At 36.7% G+C, this 26,019-nt stretch overlaps 2 protein-coding genes and 1 pseudogene across 3 annotated transcripts; 2 read left to right on the plus strand and 1 right to left on the minus strand.

Annotated features, from left to right (window-relative positions):
* Positions 1-9,960: 9,960 nt before the first annotated feature.
* Positions 9,961-23,341, plus strand: LOC105965865 (uncharacterized). The gene is made up of 14 exons (XM_088820950.1): positions 9,961-10,462; positions 11,949-12,467; positions 13,166-14,299; positions 14,371-14,698; positions 15,393-15,648; positions 15,757-15,973; positions 16,050-16,402; positions 16,505-16,975; positions 17,180-18,383; positions 18,532-18,885; positions 18,972-19,209; positions 19,988-22,554; positions 22,639-22,763; positions 22,855-23,341. The coding sequence occupies exons 7-14, from the start codon at positions 16,305-16,307 to the stop codon at positions 23,159-23,161; spliced, it is 5,364 nt and encodes a 1,787-aa protein (XP_088677076.1). The 5' UTR covers positions 9,961-10,462; positions 11,949-12,467; positions 13,166-14,299; positions 14,371-14,698; positions 15,393-15,648; positions 15,757-15,973; positions 16,050-16,304; the 3' UTR covers positions 23,162-23,341.
* LOC105965866 (putative ATP-dependent helicase C29A10.10c) lies at positions 10,343-16,292 on the plus strand. The gene is made up of 7 exons (XM_088820298.1): positions 10,343-10,462; positions 11,949-12,467; positions 13,166-14,299; positions 14,371-14,698; positions 15,393-15,677; positions 15,777-15,973; positions 16,050-16,292. Exons 1-7 carry the CDS (start codon positions 10,343-10,345, stop codon positions 16,290-16,292), a joined length of 2,826 nt encoding a protein of 941 aa, XP_088676424.1.
* Positions 23,306-24,942, minus strand: LOC105965863 (pelargonidin 3-O-(6-caffeoylglucoside) 5-O-(6-O-malonylglucoside) 4'''-malonyltransferase pseudogene; annotated as a pseudogene). The gene has a single exon (XR_016032248.1). The product of XR_016032248.1 is annotated as a pelargonidin 3-O-(6-caffeoylglucoside) 5-O-(6-O-malonylglucoside) 4'''-malonyltransferase pseudogene (transcript).
* Positions 24,943-26,019: the final 1,077 nt, after the last annotated feature.

A 26,019-nucleotide genomic window follows, 5' to 3' on the forward strand; every position in this document is an offset into this window, starting at 1 on the left:
CCAAACTATCATAAAATTTCGTCGAAAATACTTGAACTGTGAGTCCTCAACATCATTTCATATTGTTTAAAATTATTTATTACATATTCCTTTTACAATTGTCGTACCTATTAGAATAACGATATTTAAAAGCGACAGAGCATAAACTGAGGACCTAAATCAACAAAAACTTTGGTTGGAATCATTAACTCTTCTGATTTTATTGCTTGTAATATTTTCTTATTTATTTTGATTTGTTTCCTTTTATTTGTCCATATCAATAGGACACCGACCCTTGTAATTTCTATATATTGTACTGTGTTGTTTGTGTCAATGAAATATACAAAACAATGTTATCAAATTCTTTATTGTACCAGAGCGATCTCTGTAACGATAAAAAAAACCCTCAATCTTTGCTAATACATTTTTTTTCTCTTGCTGGTTTTAAGAATGAGTGATTGCCCTTCATCCCTACAACTCATCGGCAATAATATGTCATCTCAGTCATCCTCACTGTAGATTTATATGCCTATAGAAATCAATTTACCTAAGTTGTAACAGTTAACTTGTGGAAACAGTATTCAGTTACAACTACAATTATTGTGTTAACACAGTTATAAACTACTTAAAGCAAATAAATGAACACAAGAAATTAATGTGGTTCAGACACAAATGTGCCCTACATCCATGTGGACCTGCAAACACGATTTCACTAGTTCAGATTTACAGTGTACATTAATAGGACTTATTAATAATAATAAAGACTCCCTCTTTAATTTTTACGCCGTTCTTGTACACAACTCGAACTCTGTGTCTCTATCTACAGCAGCTCCACTCCGCGTGTCTTGAACTTTCTTCAAGCCTGAACTCCCTTCAGAAAATGTGGCTGATCTCCCTTGAGATCTATACAGCAAATCTGTATATGTTGGCACAGTGAAACGATGGCACAGTCCTGCTCTGCAGAACGCCTTGGCAAAGCTTCGATGCTATGAAGTGGTTTTTCTCCCAAATAATGCCCATGGTTCTTGTACGTCTTGGAGGCTTATATAACCACGAAAATGAGCCCTAAGACCTAACTTGAATCCCAAGAAATCTATTTAACTAGTAATAGAATCCTAGTTGATTTTTACTTCTATTCTAGATAAATACAAAAGATTCATAACTAGAATAAACAACATGGAAATAAATCTAAGTCCTAATATAAGTATTATAAAATAGGACTCTAATAAATTCCAAAATAAATATGGAAAATAAATCTTTGCCAATCTTTTAATTCCAAAACTCGGCGGATTTCCTCGATCTTTAATATTCGGAAATCTGGCGCCAACAATCTCCCCCTTTGGCATAGATTGGTCAGAATCCATATTTAACAAGAACTCCCCCTGCATATGAGATTTTCTCTATCTGCAGAAATGATTAAATCCCCCTGCATCACTTACTGTTAGTACAATCAAAGTTGCAACACATAGATGTTGTAACAGAGAAATTTCCTGCAACACAAAGTTATCCAAAACAAGCCCAAGGCACAAAATAAAGATAACCAAGGTGATATCCAAAAGGGAGGAAAGTAATCATAACCATAACAGTCCTAAATAAGACATAAATTTAAGCAGTTCAAAAAAGGACAACAAAAATATTTTTCAAGGAAACTTCCCTTAATAATCATAGTCGGAGAGCAGATCATTATCATTAGAACTGTTGGACACTTTGCCTTGCGGTCGTGGACTGCTGCTTCCTCATTGATGTTTCTCCCTTGTGTATGGCAGTTTTTGCTGGGGCATCTAGAGTTGTTGCTACTCCCCCTTTCTGACCAGACTGTGCCAAAGTTGCAAATTGTACATGCATTGCTGGGAGAACAGATGTAATGCTCACGTGAATTTTTGTGAAATCCTCGTTGATATACTAAATTCAGTAGCAACAATAGAGGTCATAGAGGCAAAGTCATTAAGTGAACTCTTTTTCGCCTTGAGAGCAACCTGGACCACATGCAAAGCATCTTCTTGAGGATCATCAAAATGCTCAACCAATACCTTAGGATGAATAGTGATTGGTCGTTCAGGCATAGAAGCTGAAGTTCCCACTAAGAAATGTTGTGACAGTGAGTGATAGATCAACGAGGGAAAAGACAGACACTCCAACTTTTTGAGCGAGAGTTAGCAAGAGCTCCATTTTGAGCAAAGATGCACTCCCCAATGTTGATAAAAACAACATGAGTGACGCTTTAGGGAAACCCAGCATACAGTGATCACAACGGCTATGGTGTCATTGATACAAAGGGCTTAATAATGATTTGATTCTTACACCGGTAAAAATCTTTATTCAATTCAGGAGCCACGTTGAAAAATTTCCCTTCGCAAGTAACCGCGAGACCCAACAACGGAGAATCAACAGAAAGTTAGGATTCCGTGAAGATTCTGATGACTCAGATCTAGTTGGATGTACGGCAGTAAAGGTGGCATAAGTCTGCTCATAAAGAGATTGGTGGCCACTCGAAGCGTATGACTCATCCTCAAGACCATAACTGCTCTCAAACTTCCTTTGAGGCCGGAGAAGCTGCACATGGGCGCTGAAAGTAGCTTCTTCAATTGCGACATGGTCTTCACCACCGACGTCTTCTGGATTAGACATAGAAGGATCACTTTCAACAAGAATATTGTCCAGAGGATCAAAGACAATACCTTATTTGGAGCTTGGGAGTGACTGCACATGTGTGAGTATGGGCTCCGGAATTGTGGCCACGAGAGAGATGGGAACTATAGAGACCATTGTTGTCGTCACATACCATGACGTTTTTCCAGACTTCTTGTCGGACGGCGATGCACAGTTGTTTGTGCTTCCTCATTTCAGACCCCTCGACCGATTTGTCTCTTTCCATAGAAAATTTGTGGAGCACAGAAAAGAGAAGAGACGAGTAGCTTTCGAAAAACATAGAGAGATATTGGAGAGAGAGGTCGAGTATAAGAAAAATTGAGAAATCCTAGAAGCCCTAAAGATAGGATGATAACAGATCCCACAAAACATCATGATAAAACAGAAGTATATTCCCACACACTTCTTCAGAGATTCGAACAGATCACGTATCAAGATAGCCATGTGTCAACAGTCAGCCAGAGGCCACAATAAATTCAGAAACCCTAGATTTCCAGAGATGTGAAAAAAAATCAAGAAGAAGTATATATATATATATATATATATATATATATATATATATATATATATATATATATATATATATATATATATTGGGATATTGCAGTAGTATGTAGAACCCAAGTTTTACAAGGAAAGAAAACCAAGGAGGTCACAAGAGCAAAAATGTAGAGTGCCTTGTTTTCAAGGATTAACCAAAAGAACTTAGAGCAAGACACGATAGAATGCCACCAACATGCTCTTGGATGCACGATATACCTAGAGCCCCATGACCATACTCAAGAAATCATAAATTACGTATTTTAATGGGGTTATGAATGCATATGCGATTAGCACAGCAATTCGATCGTGAACTTCAAGAAGAATTTCACTAATACATACCTGAACAACATCCCAAAAAATCACATCTCCCTTTTCTTTCTTTTTTTTTCCTTGCCCCCCCCCCCCCCCCCCCCCCCCCCCGGTTTTTTAATTATTTTGGCAAAAATCCGTGGAGTTTTTTTTTTTTTTTTTTTTTTTGTGATTTGTTGACATGAAGTTCAACCAAATATTAGGAGGGCAACCTTTTTAAGAATTCACATAGCTTTTAATAAGAAGTCGGGAATGCATATGTAAATGGCATAATTCTTCCTATTGGAGTATGATCTTTGAGATGAATGAGGCCATAGGCACTGATCACTCCCGATAGAGGGGGCAACACACTTCTATCGGAACTTACCGCGGAAACAAAAGGTTAATCCACAAAAACTAGCAAACCACATTTAGTCAAAATGATACCTCCATCACTAATATTCCAAGAAAAACAAGGATTAACATAAGATGTGCGATGTTATCACATAAGAAGGTGACACATAATATGTCCGATTAGTAGATCAAGTGGAATCCGGACAAAATAAAAAAATGATTGCACTATCATTTTTATAGCTTAATTTTGCACATTGCAAATTCCAAGCGCTTTACGCAAGGAATCAAATCTAAGGAAATCCAAGGGTTTTGTGAAAATACCAGCCAACTGATTGTCTGTGGACACATAGTCTATGGTCACACGTTTCTGTTCTACTAAGTTCCTGATGAAATGAAGACGAATATCTCTATGTTTTGTCCTAGAATGCTGAACAGGATTCTTTGAAATATGTTGCATCCAAAGGAGTTGAGTGCAACATCTACATGCAGCTATGTATTCAGACGCAGCACTAGATAAGGAAATAGAATTTTGTTTCTTACTGTACCAAGATACCAAATTGTTACCTATGTAGAAACAACCTCATGTGGTGCTTTTTGTGTCATCCACATCTCCTGTCCAGTCAGCATCACTGTTCCCTGCAAGACAATTGTTAGTATCTTTTGAATACCATTTTCTCAATTCGGGTGTTCCACTAACATATCGGATAATGCGGCTTTACAACAGTCAAATGACTCTCTTTAGGGCTTGCTTGGTACCTAGCACAAATACCTACACTGAAACAAATATCATATCTACTAGTAGAAAGATAAAACAAACTTCCTATCAAGCTCCTGTATAGTGTGGAATCAATGTCTGTGCTATCACAATCTCGTCCCAACTTCTCAATTGAGGTCATTGGTGTTGTTAAAGGCTTTTCCTTTTTCAACCCAAATTTACTTACCACGTTCTTGGCATATTTGCTCTTTGAGATAAATATCCCATCCTCTAGTTGTTTTACCTTGTCATCGCTCAGGACCAGTTCCCACATGTCATTTCGAGAAAACTGCTCAAGTTCCTCAAGTTTGGCTAACACCCAAAATTCATCAAGAATTGCTTGTTTGATGTTTTTTGGTTCAACAGTGGAAGTGAAATAGACATACCTGAAGATTTCCTGTAAATCAACCTTGGGCTTATTGCAAGTTTTCATACCTTCTTTACCAGTGGTAACATCTTCAGTTGTGACATCATATGTCGGCACTGATACTTCTGTGATTTTGTCTTCTGGTATTTCTCTTCCAATGCTCTCAGTTTGCTTCCCCATTAGAAAGTCGCCACATAAATCTGGTGTATTGGAGTTTAGTTGGGGAACACCTTTCACATAACCTGCATTGATATTTCGTGTTAGATCCTGAAAATTCAAATTCCCCAGTCGATGACAACACAGATCTGTGATATTAGAGGTGGTGAGGGGACACTGTTCAACTTGGTCAGTTTGATCAATTTTATAACAGTTATCAGAGGATCTATAACCAGATAGAACACACCTGTTGTTTTGATCAAACACTTCACACTTACGCTTGGTGAACAACACTGAGTCATATAGATCACATAGCTGACTTACGCTGAGTAGGTTTGATTTCAAACCCTCTACATACAGAACGTTGTCAAGGTTAGGTACCTTCTCCTTTCACAAAGGCCTTGTTTCCATCACCAAGAGTAACTTTTCCACCAGACACATTATGCAGGTTCTTTAAGTAATTAGGTACACCTGTCATATGCTTGGAGCAACCACTATCAAAATACCAAGAGTTAGTAGTACATGCTTTTAAAGAAAGAATAGCAGGAAAGCAGTTTGCATTATACTTATTCATCCATTTATTATCAGAGTATCTTCTTTGGGAATTGTGATCCCATGCAGCGAAATTGAATGATTGATATGCTAAACTCTTATTTATCAATTTCCATCTTTTAAACCATTTTGGCCTAACATGTCCTACTTTGTGACAGAAATGACAAGTTGGCACAAACTTTTTTGTATAAGACTGTGAGGCAACATGTTGTGGAGTAGGTTTGACAGTATTATTCACAAAATTAATTTTTCGATTTGGATTTGGTTTACCATCGAACTTACTCCCAATATAGCCAATACCAAGTTTATCAGGATTTGAGGGATGAGCATTTAAAATTTCATCTAACTTGTTTGAAGGAAGAATCGTAGTGCGATTTAACTTACTGACTGATGCCTCTAACGTTGTTGCAACAGGGGAGTTGTCACACTTCAGGTTGAGGCAGGGTTCAGCATTTTTCATTGGAGCAAGATTTTTCTTGATCTGCCTTGTCTTATTGCAATCGTTGTTTCGCAAATGTCTTAGCAATTCTTTTAGATTATCAATATCATTCAAAGCAAAATCCTGCTTTACCTCCAGTACCTCATTTTCCAATTCAAGCTCATCGATTTTGTCCTTCAGGTTGATTTTAACTGCTTCATTCTCCTCTTCCAGTTCCTTTACTTTCTCCTTCAAACGCTTGTTTTCATCACCAACCTCATGACATTGCTTTAGAAGATCGTTCAGTTGTTGTTGAATCTTCTCAATGGAGCATTCTTCATCATCCTCAGAATCCTCTTCTCCTGTGGGTAGAAAAATTGTGTTTAAATTTCTATGATTCTCGAGATTACGAGTAGCATACCTGAGGTGTGGTGGCTCAGTGCATGTGACATCACCCTGTGTCACTTCAGTGATCCTAAAGTGTGACGGCTCAGTGCATGTGACATCATCTTGTGTCACATCTTATTATTTTACTTAGTACTAGTAATAACTAAAATTAAACAATTACTTATAATATATATATATATATATATATATATATATATATATATATATATATATATATATATATATATATATATATATATATATATATCAATCAAGTTATGAAATTGATATACCAAATTTAAAATTAATTATGTATACTTATTAATTAGTATTAAATGTCAATAGTATATTAACTAAAATAAAATTCAGAATAATTTTCAGAAATAAAAAATATTAAAGATTCAAAATAATAATATATTGTTTAGAATAATACATGTTCAGAGAATTTTCCTCTCTGTGTGTTATTCGATTCTACGACTTGTACATATATAAGGTTACCCAAACTATATAGCTACAACTCTTACCAATGAGAAAAGATACTTATCAAAGTAAACTACTAAGAATATATATCTCCTATCTTATATAAGCATATCTTATATACGCATATACCAGATATATCCAAATCCCAATACTCACCCTCAAGTTGGCGCATGAAGATTGTGAATGCCCGACTTGCGAATAACCTGTTCTAACTGTTGTTTCCTAAGTCCTTTTGTCAAAATATCAGCCAATTGTTCTGAAGTACACGCACGTGAGAAATGGACATGTTCCCTTGTAGTATCTCTTTCCGAACAAAGTGACAGTCAATCTCAATATGCTTTGTTTGTTTATGGAAAACGGGATTGGCTGCAATATGTAAGGTCGCCTGACTATCACAATACAAGCGGATTGGGTCTTGATGAGACACACCAAGACAATGCAAAAATCCCTTCAACCATTTTAATTCGCAACACGTAGTGGCCATCGAGCGATACTCAACTTCAGCAGACGAGTGGGATAGGGTGTGTTGTTTCTTTGTTTTCCACGCACTAGGCGACTGCCCAAAAAACACAAAATAACCCGTTAATGATCGACGAGTAATTGGGCAGCTCGCCCAATCTGAGTCAAAATAAGCATGTAAATGCAAGTCATTGTCCGACCTTAACAAAATAACTTGACCCGGAAATCCCTTAAAATACCGAACTACACACAAGGCTGCCTCCCAATGATCCTCTCGCGGCTGTTGCATAAACTGAGCCAACACATGCACACAGCAGCTGAGCTCAGGTCGTGTGATTGTCAAATAAATCAAACGTCCTACCAGCCGTCGATATCGTTCTGGGTCATCAATGAGCGGCTTGTCAGACAATTAGGAAAGATGGTGATTTGTTTCAATTGGAACGCTTGATGGTTTAACTCCAAGCAGCCCCGTTTCGGCCACAATCTCGAGCGCATATTTCCGTTGGCACAAACTAATGCCTTCAATCCTACCACTCACTTCTATGCCAAGAAAGTATTTGAGTTTACCAAGATCTTTCATATGAAAACAACGTCCAAGATACTTCTTGAGCTAGGCGATTGTCTGAGAGTCATTTCCACCAATAACCAAATCGTCAACGTAAACAAGTAGACTCAAAAAAATCGAACTTTTAGTGTAAACAAAAAGTGAATAATCCGAGTATGATTGATCAAACCCATATCGTTTCAAAGACGTTGCCAGCTTTGTCGAACCATGCATAAGTCATTGACCAACTATCTTTATTACTTTAAATTCAGGGGTTATATATATCTTTTGCCAATAAGTTCATCCATTTAATATGTATTATAAAAAAAACAAAATTACTGTATAGTACAAAATTATCGCCAAACCTCTAAACCCAATTCATAATTGTAACCCCAATTTAATTCTAATTTCATCAATTTTGACCACAATACCTTTTCTTCTTTTTAAACTTTGTTTTCTGTTTTTTTTTTTTGCCACCGATTTTCGGCGTAGACTTTTTTAATTTTTTTAATTTTTTTTTTGGCGGCTTTTTCCGCCGCCGGTTTCCGCGTTGATTTTGTTTGAATTTCCCTAAATGTTTTATCCATTTTTTTTACGCCCGCCGTTGATCGTTGACCGTAATTGTACTAACAGTAATTATATTGTCGTTGACAGTACATTTACGTAATTGTACTGTCATTGGCAGTTCAATTACTGTCAACCACATCAATATTATTGTTTTTTTTTTTTTGTTTTTTTTTTTGTTCTATTTGTTGACAAGTAAACGTAATAATATTACTGTCGTTAACGATAAAATTACTGTAAACACAATAATATAACTTTCAACCACATCAATATTATTATTTTCTTTTTTTGGCTTTTTTGTTTTGATTGATTTGTTGACTGATTACTGTAATAATATTACTGTCTACTATTGTAATATTACTGTAAACGCAATAATATCACTGTGGTTTTTTTTTTTTTGAGTAATATCACTGTGGTTGACGGTAATATTATTGTCTCGTTATAGTAATATTATTGTCAACCACATTGATATTAACTCTTTTGACTTTTTATTATGTTTGCATTTGTTAAATGGTCAATATATTAATATTACTTTATTACACAATATTGATTTTTTTTTGTTAATATTATTGTGCTAGAAAGTAAATAGTTAATATTAATTTTTTAAACAGTAATATAGTTAATTTAACTGTCAATCATAACAATATTGCTGATTAAATAGCCAAAAAATGTTGAAGAAATAGAAAGTTTTCCGAAGAAAAAAAAATCGAATAATTGGATTTTGGGTCAATGCTTATTAATAGACATCCATTAACGTAAATAGTTATTCAATGTATTTACAACAAAATTTTATTTATGACTTTTGAGATTCTACACCGGGTGAAATACACCATGTGATTTTAAACCGTAAATCTATATAAATAATTACCCACTAAGCACACATACATATGGGTGTGTGTTATTATGTGTAGATCTACGGTTTAAATGCACATGGCGTATTTCGCCAGGTGTAGGTTGTACAAAGTCATGAGAGACCTCCTTATAAAAAGCCCTATTACTCCCTATGTCCTATATTATTTGTTTTTTTAGAGAGTGTTTTTTTTTCTTGTATCTAATTATTTGTCATTTTGGTTTTTTAATGAAACATTAATTGCATTATTTTCAATTTTAGCCTTTATCATTCATAATTAATTAGTTGTAACTAATGTCAAGAGTATTTTAGTGATTTTCTATGTTTTTTACTATAATCTATTCAAATTAATTTATTTTCTTAATATGTGCACAACAATCCAAAATGTCATTAAATTGGGACGAAAGGAGTATTATTACTTATTATTTATTTTCTATTTTATGCATCGATATTCATGTTTTATATGGATGATGATTGAGAATTGATACTTAGCTAGGAAGTTTTGTGGCTTTATTCTTGATATCTAAAAAGAAAGCCAAAAAAAAAATAGTAAATAAACAAATAAAAAAGAAGAGGGAGAAAAGAGAGAAAGCAAAAGGTTTAATTTTCTTTAATAATTGAACATAGAGTGAGAAAATTAAAAATAGAATAAAAGGAAGACCATAAGTCAGCAAAGAATGGGAAAATGGAAAAGACCATAAATATATTCAAAGACTTTTTATCTGCTCAAATTAAAGCCTTTGATCACTTACTAGTGGGGTTGTAGTACGGAATATCAATTCTTGTTTCTTCTTTTCTACACACTTAAGTATGATGTGTTTTACTTCCACTGAAAGACTCTTCATTTTTCATTCATGCAACAGTTCTATGCTCATATTTACTGATGAAATTAGCAAGGATATTTCAAGAGATTGGCTGACGTGGCAGTTTAGAGAGAGAGAGAGAGAGAGAGAGAGAGAGTGTGTGTGTTTTTGAAGTTGGTTTGATCAGAAGTGAAAATGGATTGGAATCGTTCGGCCGGCACAAGCAATCGGTCGTCGCCGAAAGACGAGTTCACTGATTTGGTGCTTTCATGGTCTCTTCAAGACATCTTTAATGATAATCTCTACAAAGACCAGGTTCTTTTCCTATATATATATATATATATATATATATAAAATTTTTTTTTGGCATAATCGGTTATTTTTATGCTACACCTGGTGAAGGTTATTGGTGAAGGTTATATATACCAGGTGTTTATTTACCGTTGATCTACACATACTGATGTGTATGTGTGTGTCTTTGTGTGCATTAGTGCATATGAATGATAAAGATCTATCTACCTGTGCATTTCAGCCGAGAAACATAGTTATATGTCATCAAATGTAGATCGGAATTAAATTGCATTTACGCTTTGCAATGCACTTTTTTGTTAAAAACAACGCCGTATTGTGATTTTTTGTTTCGAAATAAAATCAAAATTCTTAGTAAGTTAGTATTCATCGGCGCATAACGTACGTCTTTATAGGTTTGTAATAATGGGGAAATTAGATGTTATATCTGGTTATTCACACTAGGTGGATTTGAACAGTAGATGTATATATAATTACACACTCATGTGCATGTGTGTTTAGTAAATAATTATTTAATTAAATATACAGTTCAAATTTACCCGGTACAAATAAATAATCAGATGTAACATCTAACTGATTTATGATGAAAATTGTTTAATTGGGTTCTTTAATATTATAGTTTTTTTACAAATGGTCCTTTAATATGGTTTCTTTCATAATCATTGTTGTTTGGCTTCTTTTGGTTTCATTATAATTTAATCATTAAAATAATCACAATTATATTCGTTCAGACTTTTGGATAGTACACTACTGGTTATAGTCAAAAGTTGGAATTAAAAATATTGTTTTTATCTCATTATTTTTTTATGGATTACAGCTAATTATTTGTAAAATTCATGGATTTAATCTAAAATGACGGACTAATTTTTTTAAGAAAATGAATAGGAAAAGATGACAGGACCGGTTCTGACTATAGGCGAGAGAGGCGGTCACCTCGGGTTCCTGATTTTTAGAAAAAAATAGGGGCCCCCAAATAATATTTTGTATCATTTATAGATACTAGCATTAAATGATATTTGATATAAAAATAGTTTGAAATTTTGAATTATTATTTTACATAGTTTAAGTATTTGTTGGAAATGTTTACACTTATTCTTGCATTTGATGTGATTGAAATGTCTTACATGAATTATAATTAGTTAGATATTAATTCTTCAATCAAATTTTTATCCATTTCGAGATTTTAAAATATTTTTTCCAGCAATCTTTGCATTTTTTAACAATTCACATTGTTCATCGCTAACTTCAAAGAGTTTCAACAAGTTGAAATATACTATATTTAAATTTTACTACATTAAAACAAATGTTACATATATTTACTTCTTCAATAAATATTTCTATGACTAATTAAAGAAAAACTAAAAGACTCTGCCCCCAACCATGTAACTTTTGATTTACCTTCACTTCATCAATATTTTACCATGCTCGTTAAAATGAATTAATGTGTAAATTATACAATACAAATATGGCTCAATTTCTATGATAAATGTAGGTGGAGAACATTCCAAAGTCATTTGAATCCGTTGATACGTATCTTGGTTCGTACATCTTTCCTTTACTAGAAGAAACACGTGCCGAACTTCGTTCCGCCACCGAAACTGTATGTAATGCACCTTCTACTGAGGTGGCATCTTTTACGGAGCGAACACACGGGAAATTCGTGTACAATGTTAAGGTTGGTCAATGGAGAAATGTTGCCAGTGGTTCTGGTAGTGAGCGGCACAGAATCTTGCCGGGTGATGTTGTTCTTCTTTCGGATTCGAACCCCGAAGCTAATTCCCGCTCACAACTTATCGGCGGGACGTATATTTTTGCATGTATAAATAATATCAAGAACGATGATAGTTTCGTACTCAAAACCGCCGAGCAGATTGAAACCGAGGATGTTAAAAAAAGGCCGCGCTATGTGATTCACTTGATGAACATAATTCCACATAAAAGAATATGGAAAGCGTTACGTATGCGTCGGAATTTGAACCTTGTCGAGAAATCAATCACCGCGAATGACTTGGTAAAGACTACTGTATTACTCGTTTTTTTTTCAAAATCGTGCATGAATTGATTGTTGGAAATTTTTGAGTGTTAGACTAATTTTGGTTAATTATTTAAGTGGATTAAATTTAGTTTCCAAAATTAATTTTAATGAATGAGAAATTAATAAAATCCCTTAATATAATATATTGAAAATGAAGAAGTGAAATGCCACCATTGGAAAATTTGGAGGGTTTAATCACCTATTAAATGGAATAGGTGTCTAATTAATGAGAAAAGGTGTGATAATTTTTCATGAATTTAGTTTTCTAAGAGCTGCGAGTTGTGGTCATAACCTTTGAAAATCTATAAATAGATTTGTCCACCATTTGTATAATTCATTTTTCACATGGAATTCAATTCATAAATTGAATTCACTTCTCATCATAGCATCTCATTGCATATTCTTGCATTTATCAAGTCCATTTCTTATAAAGTCCAAAGCTCTCGTTTTGTTCGCCTGTACTTCGAGCCTTGTTATGCTGCAAACTCTAATACCCACAAGTCGTTGTATCTTGGGAACAATTGGCTAGAACCGTTAGCACTACTACGAGTCAATAATGTCTTATGGAGAAAGAATTTAATTCTTGTCTCGACTTCTTTTTCCGTTTATTAAACTCTGTCCAATTGCATTTCGAAATATGCCTCACATAGTGTATATATTTACCAATTAAACAGGGAGTGGAAATGTGTGAAGTTTGCCCTTTCCAATACAATGTTGAGATGGAGGAGAAACTGCGATCGAGTTTATCGTCCAAGTTAAATGAATCGCAACTCGACGCGATTTCGGCATGTCTATCCAAATCCGAGTGCAGCCACATGTCATCAGTCGAACTCATATGGGGTCCACCCGGAACTGGAAAAACGTCAACCTTAAGCAACTTGCTTCATCTTCTCCTGAAAAAGAACGTTCGGACACTCGTTTGTGCACCGACAAACGCCGCAGTTAAAGAACTCGCCTCTCGTGTGGTAGCACTAGTAAGAAACTCTGTTTTAACCGAGTCTCGAGGCAACCTATTGCCTTGTCCTTTAGGAGACATGTTCATATTTGGAAACAACGATCGTCTTAAAGTTGGCGCCGACATCGAAGAAATCTATTTGGATTATCGTGTTAAGAAGCTTGTACATTGCTTATCGACAATAACCGGTTGGAAGCACTGCGTTGCATCGATGCTCGATTTTCTTGAAGACTGTGTTTCTCATCATCAAATCTTTGTGGAGAATAATAATGGGCTAATCAAATCACTTTTGGAGTTTGCTAGGGATGGATTCGCAAATTTAGCACCACCGCTGAGAGATTGCATGTCGACGCTAATCACTCATTTACCAACAAGTTTCGTTCGCGAGCAGATGTTTCGAAGCATAATGCAACTAATGTCTCTTCTCGATTCGATTGAGACGTTGTTGTTTGACGACAAGAGCAGCTTGACATCTGAAGAACTAGAGAGAATCTTTTTACAAGACGGAACTAATTGTGTTGATACATCGTCCATAATATATATCAGAAGCCAATGTCTGAATGTTCTGAGATCCGTTAGGGCTTCTCTAGATAAACTCGGACTGCCAAATGGCGTTGGAATAACCTCCACATCCGCAGATTTTTGTTTCGGAAATGCTACTTTAATTTTTTGCACCACTTCAACTGCATATACGCTGCACAAATGTAAAACGGAACTTTTCAAAATGTTGGTGATCGACGAAGCTGCTCAAGTGAAGGAATGTGAATCGAACATAGCACTTCAGATCCCGGGTTTGATGCATGCAGTTCTTGTTGGAGACGAATACCAATTACCAGCCACAGTTAAGAGCAAGGTAAATAAATGTTTGATTAACTAATTTCATTATATTAATTATTAATTATAATACTTTTTATACTCGCGCAGATATCGGAAAAAGCTGGATTTGGGAGAAGTATGTTTGAAAGATTGAGTTTGTTAGGTCACCCTAAGCATCTGCTTAATGTGCAATACCGAATGCATCCGTCAATAAGTCGGTTTCCGAATTCGAGTTTCTATCGGAACCAGATATTAGATGCGCCTATTGTGCAGTGCCGAAGCTACGAAAGATGCTATCTTCAAGGGAGGATATACGGGCCTTATTCGTTTATAAATATTCCCGGGATTAACGAAGAATTTGATGATTTCGGGCGCAGTCGAAGAAATATGGTTGAGGTGGCTGTAGCTGTGATGCTAGTGCACAAACTCTTCAAAGGTATGCTAACAATGTTCATTGGAAGCCTCATCAAATTCTTGTCGTGTCATGAATTTAAGGCCAAATAAGTGCATCATGAACTACTTATTCATAAAAGGGTCCAGACCAAAAGCTCTTTTTTCCAGACAATGTTCAGAGTTGTGTATAAGACTAAAATACTCCCTCACATTTTAATATGTTTCAATTTCATTCTTTAATCCAATTTAAACTCAACTTGTCCCCAAATTTCACCAATTATTCAATTTTAACCTCTAACCCAATTTTCACTCTAATTTCGACCGTCGCCGTCGTTGGCCGTCGGTCTCCAGCATTAACCTTTGTTTTTTCCTTTTTTTTTTCTTTTTTCCGTCGCCGCTGACCGGCGGTCAACACAACTCTTTGCGGCTTTGACTTATTTTCTCTTTTTTTTTTGAAAACTTTTTTTGAAACCGGCAGAAAAAAAAAAAAAGAAAAATCAAAATTGGATTTTTATGGTCAAAATTGATAAAATTGAAGTAAAATTGAGGTTACAGTTAGGAATTAAGTTTAAAGAGTTAAGTAATTTTGTCATATACGTTAAGTTTGCCTTTATTTATAATGGAATGAGTTTATTGGCGAATGAGATATAGGACGTATGCATAAAAATCCCAAAATTTAATTCACTTCAATAATCCTGAAGTCTTATTATGTTGTCGTTTACGAACTTTATGAACAGCATGGTATGGATCAAATGAGAAACTCAGCATCGGCTTGATTTCCCCATACGCGGCGCAAGTTGCAGCAATTCAAGACAAGGTTCAGCGCAAGTACGGGAACCTCGAAAAGTTTATAGTCAACGTGAAGTCAATCGACGGCTTTCAAGGCGGAGAGGAAGATATAATAATTATATCAACTGTAAGGTCTAGTAAAGGTGGATCCATTGGTTTCTTGTCGAGCCCTCAAAGAACCAACGTAGCTTTGACAAGAGCTCGGTATGCCGTCTCAAATGATTATGATCATGGTTTTTTTACTTGGATTTAATTTACGGTTTTTTGTTCGATAATGATCATGTTGTGTGTTTTTTTTTTCTTTTTTCCTAGTCATTGTCTCTGGATATTAGGAAACGAAAGAACTTTGAGTGAAAGTGATGCAGTTTGGAAAGCACTAATATCCGATGCTAAGGAACACGATCGTTTCTTCACTGCCGACGAAGATTGCGACATTCAAAAAGCTATTGTAGACGTTAAGAAAGAGTTGGAACAACTCGAAGACCTTCTTAGTGGCAATAGTCCACTCTTCAAAAATTCAAGTTGGAAGGTACAACTCGTTTCTTTATGTTGTACTCAAATTATATCCGTCGATTCTTCAATTTCCGAAATGGCAAATTTTTCAGGTTGTATTCAGTGAAAACTTCCGAAAGTCGTTTCAGAAATTGAATCCTTCCAATGTTAAGAAGCTCGCGATAACTGTTTTACTTAAGCTTGCAAGTGGCTGGCGGCCCAAGAATATAAACGTGGACTGGAAATGCGAGAGCTCTTCGTATATTGTGAAGCAAATCAAGGTTGCAAATTACTATGTTGTGTGCTCAATCGACTTAGTTAAGGACCCTATTTACGTACAAATTTTCAAAGTGTAGGATATATTGCCTATGACGGAGACTACAAAGCTACTGAAACGGCTTGACAGCATTTTTGCTATGTATACGGATGATTTTATCAACCGCTGCAATGAGAAGATGCGCGAGGGGTACGTAAATTAATTTTCAATTGATTTTTTTTATCTTCATTTTTTCCACTTAAAAAAAATCTTGATTGGTCGCAATTTAATTCCGTTTTTTATTTTTTTCAGGAATTTGGAGGTGCCAAAGAGTTGGTCGGTATCCGATGATATAATCCGGTTCAAGAATCAAAATGAAACCAAAGTCAATAGTAGTGCGAGTGTTGAATGCAGAAGTCATGTTGAAAATGCCAAAGTGAACGAGAGCTTATTGTTGATGAAATTTTATTCATTGTCGAGTGATGCTGTGAATCATTTGCTTACCGATGTCGAGGGAAGAGAAGTGGATCTCCCGTTTGAGGTTACCGATGAAGAGCGTGCAATAATAATGTTTCCAAGGAGCAGCTTTATATTAGGTCGATCTGGTACTGGGAAGACGACTATTTTGACTATGAAGTTGTACCAGAAGCTTCATCAGTACTCCATTGCCACACGGGATTCTATGACAGCTGGCGATGTTGCGCCTATTTTGCATCAGCTTTTTGTTACCGTTAGTCCAAAACTCTGTTATGCTGTCAAAAAGCATGTATCTCATCTAAAGAGGTGCGTTTGGAGCTCCAATTCATCGTCGTCTTTGTTTTTTTTCAAAATGCGTTACATGTCGTTTTACAATAGAATGTGGAAATGGCCAAAGTAGCAAGAAATGTGATTCCGTTTATTTCAAACCTGAAAATAAATGGAACCTTGATAACAAACAATATGTTCTGTCTGAATCGTATACTGACCTTTTCTTTACTATTTGTATAGCTTTGCTAGTGAGAACGCCTCCGAAAATAACAACTTAGCGGATATGGATGACTTAGACGAAATGGCTGAATTTAGAGATATACCGGACACATTTGTTGGCATCGAACCAGAAAAATATCCTCTGATCATCACATTTCATAAGTTTTTAATGATGCTCGATGGTACTTTGGGTAATTCTTACTTTGAGAGATTTCGTGATGTAAGAGGCTCCTCACAGTACGAAGGAAGAAGATCTATTGCACTGCAGACTTTCATAAGGAGAAACGAGGTTACTTATGACCGTTTTCGGTCCTTATATTGGCCCCATTTCAATGCTAAGCATACAAAAATTCTCGATCCCTCAAGAGTGTTCACTGAAATTATGTCGCATAACAAAGGAGGTCTAAAAGAAGGGGAATCGGGCGAAACCAAGCGAAGCAGGGAGGGGTACGTTTCACTATCTGAAAGTAGGGTGTCCACTTTATGTGCAGAGAAGAGGGATGCGATTTATGATATTTTCGACGACTACGAGAAAATGAAAGTGGAGCGTGGTGAATTTGATCTTGCTGATTTTGTGATCGACATTCATCTACGGCTCAAGAACGAGGAGGATTTAATGGGTGATAAAATGGATTTCGTGTACATCGACGAAGTGCAAGACCTCACCATGAGGCAAATTTCCCTTTTTCGATTTATTTGCAAAAATGTGGACGAAGGATATGTATTTTGCGGCGATACAGCACAGACGATTGCACGAGGGATTGACTTTCGGTTTGAAGACATTAGATCATTGTTCTATAATGAGTTCTTTATGAAATCGTCAAGAATTTGTGAGCCTTCAGCTTCAGGGAGGAGAGAGAAAGGGGTTATATCAGATACGTTTTGTTTATCGCAGAATTTCCGTACTCATACTGGTGTACTTAGGTTGGCACAAAGTGTCATAGATCTTATTTGCCATTTTTTTCCACAATCAATCGATGCATTGGCTCCAGAGACTAGCCTTATATACGGTGAGTCACCTGTTGTACTCGAACCGGGTAGTGACGAGAATTTGATTATGAGTATTTTTGGACATAGTGGACATGATGGTGGAAAATGGGTCGGGTTTGGTGCTGACCAAGTAATTTTAGTACGGGACGATTCTGCCAGAAACGAAATTTTCAACTACATTGGCAAACAGGCTCTTGTTCTGACTATAGTTGAGTGCAAGGGGCTCGAGTTTCAGGTCAGAAATAATGCTTCTTGCAACTAAATTTAATGGGTTTTTTTTTACTCCTTATATTTTATGCTTCTACAATTAATAATGTTTCAATTAAAAAACTAATAATTTTTATAATTATGCTTCTACATTAATGTAAGAATTAATCTTGTAGGATGTTTTATTGTACAACTTTTTTGGTTCATCACCAATGAGTGATCAATGGAGGGTTTTGTACGAATTCTTGAAAGAAAAGGATCTACTTGATTCCACTACTCCAAAGTCGTTTCCGAGTTTTAGCGAGTCAAGGCACAACATCTTGTGCTCTGAACTGAAGCAACTATACGTGGCGATCACTCGAACGAGGCAAAGATTGTGGATATGTGAAAACAATGAAGAGCTGTTGAAGCCAATACTCGACTATTGGAGAAGGTTGTGCCTTGTCCAAGTGCGGAAAATAGACGATTCTCTTGCATTCGCAATGCAAAGAGCTAGCAGCCCCGAGGAGTGGAAATCACAAGGAGTCAAGGTTTTTTGAATTGTATTTTCCCGGGTTTTTTTTTTTTATTTATATTTTTTGCATTATTTATTCTGATTGTATTTTTATTTTTGCAGCTCTTTTGGGAGAAAAATTATGAGATGGCAACAGTGTGCTTCGAAAAAGCAGGAGAAGAAACATGGGAGAAAAGGGCTAAGGCTTCTGGTCTTAGAGCTTCGGCCGACTCTAAGCGTGGTTCAAACCCGAAAGAGGCACGTGTAATGCTTAGAGAGGCTGCCGAAATATTTGATTCTATTGATCGAGCTGATACTGCAGCAGAATGTTTTTGCGACTTAGGGGAGTACGAAAGAGCAGGTACACTGATTACTGTCTACTATTGGAATATTACTGTATTACACAAGAGTAGTGATTTTTGTTGTGTTTACATAGTAATATAACAATATTATTGTGTTAAACAATAACATACTTAATATTACTGTCAACAACAGTAATATTACTGTTTAAACGGGCCATAAAATGTTCAGAAAAAAAAAGTCAACGCCGCCGGAGACCAGCTTTGATCGCCGGTCAGCAGCGGCGGAAAAAAGAAAAAGGAAAATCAACGTCAGAGACCGGAGGTCAATGGCGGCAATGGTCAAAATTGTAGTCAAAATTGCATAATTGGTGAAATTTGGGGTCAAAATTAATGTTAAATTGAATTATATGATGAAATTGGAGCATATTAAAATGTGAGGGGTATTTTAATCTGTTACACACCTCTGAATATTGTTCGGATTTTTATGAATAAGTCCAAAAGTGAATAATACCTAATACCAAATGTACCCGGTCTAGGTCCTATGTTGCATGATTTTTTTATTTTACGAACGCTACAAAGAAACTTGGAAGATTTTACTCATATTAAAAATCCTAAATTCGACATCTAACTTAGCGTTGATAAAATTTAGATTATACGAGAGGAGGAATTACAAGCTAAATTAGAGGAGTATTTGTAAATTTTAAGCGTTCGTATAAATAAATTTCGACGAGTTTGCTAGCTACATCATTAGGGTAAAATTCAAATGTTCGAGTGAAATGCTACTTTTGCATAGTTATTGCATATAAACAATATTTTTTATATAATTTTCTGGTGCAGGAAGGATTTATTTGGAAAAATGTGGTACGTCTGAGCTTCGAAAAGCAGGGGAATGTTTCTTATTAGCTGGAAATTACAAACTTGCAACCGAAGTTTATAACAAGGGGAATTTTTTTGACGAGTGCTTATCAGCTTGCACCAAAGGCAATCATTTTGACCTCGGTCTGCGATACATCGAGCAATGGAAACAACAAGCATCATTCGATACCGAAATTATTGCACAACAGTTTCTCGAAAAATGTGCTTTGGAATGTCGTAAGAAAAAGGACAGTGCATCGATGATGAAGTTTGTTCGTGCTTTCTGTACGGACGAATCGAAACGCAACTTCTTGAAGTCAAGGGACTGCCTTGAGGAGCTTCTAATATTGGAGGAAGATTCCGGAAATTTTATCGAGGCTGTACATATTGCACAACAATTGGGACATACTTTACGTGAGATTGATTTGCTCGAAAAAGCTAAGGACTTTCGAAATGCTTCTTTGCTCGTAATTTCGTATGTATTGAATAACTCTCTTTGGGTTAATGGAAGTAAAGGTTGGCCTCTAAAATCATTTCCTGAAAAGGAAGAGATTTTAGCGAAAGCTATTTCCGATGCAAAGAAGGTTTCGGAAAATTTTCATGCATCAATTTGTGCGGAGGCCAAATTTTTGTCTATGAGTGATAGGATGAACTTGTCCGAGTTGATGCACTGCTATAGTGCTTCGAAGCAATACAAATCTCGTGTGGTCGAAATTCTATCCGTCAGAAAATTCCTCGATGCCCATTTTCAAGTGCATCCGACAAAATACGAATCGGATCCTCAATTAATGCTCATTGATCGAAGTTCATTCGAAGAACGAATGTCGAAGAACAAAGTCTCTGATGGAACGCTGGTTTTCGTTTGTAACCTATGGAAGGTGCAAAGCTTGGAGATCTTCGAATGCCTCGACTCTATCGAAAGGGCTGACCTCAGCGAATGTGAAGATACTGCTCGATTCTGTTTTAACTACTTTGGAGTGAGGTCGACAAATAACTCGAGCGACACCTGTATATTGCTCAACCCTAATTCTGCATGGATTCGAAATTCCGACAAGAGGTTCATTTTGCGGAAAAGAAACGTGGCAACTCTTCATGCCCGTGATTTTGCATCAGCTGCTCGAGAATATTGGTGTCAAGAAATAGTTTCGACTGGACTACGAGTTTTGGAGGCTCTTCAATCTCGTTTGATGAAGCTCTCGTTGTCTATGTACTGCCAGAGTGTGTGCCTCGTTCACATTTTCGACATAACAAGGTTCGTCGAGTCGAAATCACTAACCATGAAACTGCAGAAATTTCTGTCGTTATGCGTCGAGTCCAAATACTTCCAATTTGTTTTTCCGTTGGACCCTCGACAGTCAGTATCCGAGGATATGGTATCTTTAAGAGAAACCGTATTTTCCAATAATTTACTCGAAGAACTTATCTCGATAAATATTGTTAGCTCAACGAATAATAATGAACTCAGTTATGGGCGTATAGGAGAGGCGGTGATGACAATGCTCGGGTCTGGATTATTGCAGAGAAACGGAATTCATGAGAAAATTATTACAAGGCTGTCTGCAAACTCGTCGTGGAAGTCATTCATCGAAAATCTGATCAGTGTGCAAGAATCTTCGAAAGAATCTCTTAGTCGCGAGTTTCATAATGCACTTGTAGAAACTTACAACGTAAACTGGAGGGCGAGTGACTATATTTCTCCGAAATGTTTCTTTTATCTTGTGGAGAGGCTCTTGATTTTGGTACCCCACTCTCGAGGGTTTTTTTTCACTACGAAGTCGTCGTTCGTGGAGTATTTAATGTGCCTTAAACCGGATGCTAACCCGAGTTCCGGTTTCGTCACGGACAAGAAATCGTATGCTGCAGATACGTTTAACTTTGTGGCGAGTGTGGTCAGAAAATGCCTTTATAACAGTCAGTCTACATTAGAATGGATTGGTCATTCTACTATCGACGTCAACTACTATTTTCCAGTGCTTATGCTGAGGATGTTCATGATTCTGTGTTTATCGTGTCTGAATTCGGGGTTGTCGTTCAACGTACTTTTTGAGGTGATTCAAGTACCTCATATCAAATGCCAGCTGCCGTGGAATTTTTGCGAAGCGATTCGGTGTAGAAGGATGAACAATGTGTCGGACGAATCTGCAGTTGCTGGAGCATTCAATATTATCGGGGATCCACTTGTTATTGTTGCCTTGAACGAGAATAGGCTCAAGTTTGTATGCCCGAATGCCGTTTTTCTTGATTTGAAGTCCTTCTCGTGTAGAAATGAGGTCATCGAGAAACTATTTCCTAGGAGGAGTACTGAAGCATCTTTATACAAAGATAAAAAAGCTACCGTCGAAAGAAATGTTGTTAGTGAACAAGTTACCGTTACGAAATCTTCAAAACCGACATTGGAAACCGATTCACATTTGGAAAACTCGGGGATTGGAAAAGGGGATCTTCGAATAGAGTTAAATTGGGTTATTATTTGGGAATTGTTTGACGCATTTGAGTCGTTAAAGAATAAAAACGATGGAGATTCCAAGACCCTTGTCCTGAGAAAGAAGGTAATAAGTGCATGCGATTTTAGTTTTTAACGTGTCGAATTATTGGCTAATATCTTTTCTGCTTTTTTTTTCGATTTCTTTTAGGAGGAAGTGGAGGAGCATGTAAAGTTTGTAACTGCTTTTTACTCCGGAGAAGATGAAAATGCGCTGCACGAAACCGAGACAATGATTGCGGGATTGACCGAGCTTTGTTCTTTGTTAGATTCGAGGTTAGTTGTAAGAAAATCATTTCGGAAATAACTAAATTGAAAAGAAAACGATTGATAAATCATGTTAACTCATTGTCATGATGATTATTAGTGACTTCGATTCTAAAGAGATGCTGGAGATGGGAGAAATGATGATTGAAGAAATTACGAAAGGATTGGAAGAGACAAGGCCTCGATTAATGTCGAGTTCGAATAACGATCCACTAAATGTAAGTACTATTGAATCTCAAGTGGCGGATGGTGACAAGACGATTCCTTCGAGTTCGGTTGTTGCTGATGATGACGAGGATGAAGACGCCAAAAATTATAGCAAAAATGGAAAAGGAAAGGGGAAGAAGAAACCGCAGTCGAAAAAGGGGAAAGGGAAAGGGAAAGGGAAAGGAGGTAAAAGAAAGTAAAAAACCTCGTCTAAAGTACGTCTTTTTGCTCCCGTTTTGAGCATCTCCGATGTTACTTTTTGTTTTAAGCCCGGGGAGTCGAGTGTTCGAATCGAGTATTTATCTCGTCTCATGTATTATAAGAATTAGCAAAAGATGTGCTCGTTTAAGTAAAACAAATAACTAGATGCATGTTACACATAGTAAAGTATCAAGCGATCGAAGCCATTACACACTCGAATCAGTTTTAACTATCGACCGAATGAAATCATTACAATGAAATTTATTTAATTCAAAATTCGAAGAAAAAAAAAAACATACATAATCTCAAACTGTTCACGACATCATGTTGTATATAACTTGATGCCGTGGTCTTGTTCGAAGAGAGGCACGTCATTGCGATTCAACTGCACCCACGCATCGATTCCGTCACCCTCTTTGTTATCCATTAGTATTACGCTGTTTTCAAGAGTCATTGTCCCGATTCGGGCGCCGACGGGCTTCCCCCACCCGAAATCAGCTTCGTAGAATCCAAACTTACTCCAATCGCTAAACATGATTGAATAACTAACCTCCCCACTCATTAGTTTCCCGTACATATCTTCCACGGGGCCCATCATTACACTGCGCCAACGACCCGGAGAAAACATTTCGGCACAATCAGCTATGGTTTTATCGAGAGCATCACCGAGAATATCAACCAGTTGTCGTTCGATCCCAATTACCACGTTATTATTATTATTATTATTATTTCTTGTTTCGGCCGGAGAAATAAAGCCCGGCGTGGGTGATAATAATATCAAATTCCCACAAGAGTGCTTTTGCAGAGGCGGGATTGTTCTCGCACGCATGTTCACCGCTTGCGACATGAGGCAAGATCTCGATTCTCCTCCGTGCTTCGCCCGGTCAACGCCGATCAACGCCTTGGCTACGACCGCGCACACTAGACGCACTCTGGAGATTCTCGTGCTTTGTTTTGTCCCTTGTGATAGTTTCGATCTAAGGCTCGCTATCGCATCCTTGTCAAACGAAAATCTCTTGACGACAATATTAGGATCATAGGTTGTCCTAACGGGCGACGAATCCTGGTCCGGATTCGTCCCCGGAAACAACGATGGCGACTCGAAACTCGGGCGAATCCCGATCGGATGGTTGCTATCGTTTGTGGCATTTGACCACGCGGCAACGAATGTCCCGAGAGAAGATGCATCGAAAATTCTGTGACAAACGCTGACGCTTATTACAAGCCCGCCGCACGGCTTCAACTCCGTGACGTGGATCGATAGAAACGGATCTTCCGAAGATTCGTCGACTCGGTAGAATTTGCTCGGAAGGAGATCATTTAGTAGCCCTGCTTCTTTGATTTCCAATAAATCGACCAACTCCACTTCGACGGCTTCTGCTTCTACGAACTCAACACCGTGATCACCGCAATCGACGACGTAGTCATTCTTGACGTATCTTCCGGCAAGAATGTAGAATTCGGGGAGGATTTTAGCCAATGATTCCTCCAAGCGATGTTTACGAATATTTGACGACGTTGGATAAAACAGAACGACGCCCACGTTTATCGGCGGGACGCGCTCGTCTACGAAAGACAACTTGTACTTGTTAAGGTTTGGAGGAGTTGGGGTACATGGTTTTATCAACTTACTGCTAACAACCTTAACTTTCATGGTTAGATATATTATCAGGGTTGAATTGATTGTTGTATTACATACATTTCTTGTGAGTAATGTCTTTTTATAAAGCTAATTAACTTTGAGCTGGCTTTAGGGAATTTACATGTGAAGGTTCTTGAGCAGCTAATGCCAAATGTCCAGCCATGCACTATTAAAAAAAATATTGGGTAAATTACGCCCACCCCTGAAGTATGGTGAAATTATGAAAAACTCCCTCTTGTTTGGGTAATTACAGTCACCCCTCATTTTTTAAATGTTTTTACATAAAATTTATGTAATTCGATTATTTACCGAACCAAATCGTTTATTCATTTCGGTAAACGTTATGAAATGTTGGCGTACCGAAATTTTGGTTCGGTTTTACCGATTTAACATCCCTAAATTTACCTCTGGAGGGGGTTTTTCGTAAGATAATACATAGTTGAGGGGGTGGCTGTAATTACCCAAATAGGAGGGGGTTATCGTAATTTGACCATAACTCAGGGGTGGGTGTAATTTGCCCAAAAAATATCATGAAGGGGTAAAATACGGTTTTCATCCTTCAACTTAGTACTAGTTTCACATTTGGTCCCTCATGTTCACAAAAAATACATTTGGTCCTCCATGTTTCAAAAATTAAACACTTCTAGTCATTTCCGTCAATTTTTCGTTACTAGTAACAGAATCGAGTATGTGTCCATCATTTCCTTAACTGAGGAATTAACGATAAATTGACGGAAATGACCAAACATTTAAATTATTGAAACATGAGGGATGAAATGTGTTTTTTTTGAACATGGAGGACCGAATGTGAAATAAGTACAAACTTGAGGGATGAAAACTATAATTTTCACTGTCATGAGAAACAATGAAAAGTATAGTTGGATTTAAATATACTTAGTCGCCCAGAAGTGGGTATAACGTTAACGTCTGATGAGATAATTAATATGGGCCCTATTAGATATAAAATCGTTAAATTAAATTTTAGGTTTGGATTAGAGTCCCTCAAATTACGTTGTTAGTCTGGGTTTGGCAGCAATTGTCTATTTGAGGTGTTTGAATGTAAGAAAATATAAACCATAAGATTTTTAGCTCTTTGAGTTGGAATCATTTTGAATTATCTTTGATTGAAGATCGGATGAAAAACAAATACGATAAAAATACTAAAAAAAAGTATGTCGAAAGGTTGATTCAATAGGTAAAGGTTAACTGAGTTGG

The sequence above is a fragment of the Erythranthe guttata genome, chromosome 7, assembly GCF_056151865.1.
Source record: "Erythranthe guttata isolate IM_541 chromosome 7, IM_541, whole genome shotgun sequence".
Classification (NCBI taxonomy): Eukaryota; Viridiplantae; Streptophyta; class Magnoliopsida; order Lamiales; family Phrymaceae; genus Erythranthe; species Erythranthe guttata.

Coding starts and splice junctions, on each gene's coding strand:
- LOC105965866 (XM_088820298.1), top strand. CDS start 10,343: ATGGATTGGAATCGTTCGGCCGGCACAAGCAATCGGTCGTCGCCGAAA. Junction 14,699..15,392: donor AGTGCACAAACTCTTCAAAG/GTATGCTAACAA, acceptor CTTTATGAACAG/CATGGTATGGATCAAATGAG. Junction 15,974..16,049: donor TCAAAAATTCAAGTTGGAAG/GTACAACTCGTT, acceptor CAAATTTTTCAG/GTTGTATTCAGTGAAAACTT.
- LOC105965865 (XM_088820950.1), top strand. CDS start 16,305: ATGACGGAGACTACAAAGCTACTGAAACGGCTTGACAGCATTTTTGCT. Junction 16,403..16,504: donor AATGAGAAGATGCGCGAGGG/GTACGTAAATTA, acceptor TATTTTTTTCAG/GAATTTGGAGGTGCCAAAGA. Junction 18,886..18,971: donor GGAAATCACAAGGAGTCAAG/GTTTTTTGAATT, acceptor TTATTTTTGCAG/CTCTTTTGGGAGAAAAATTA.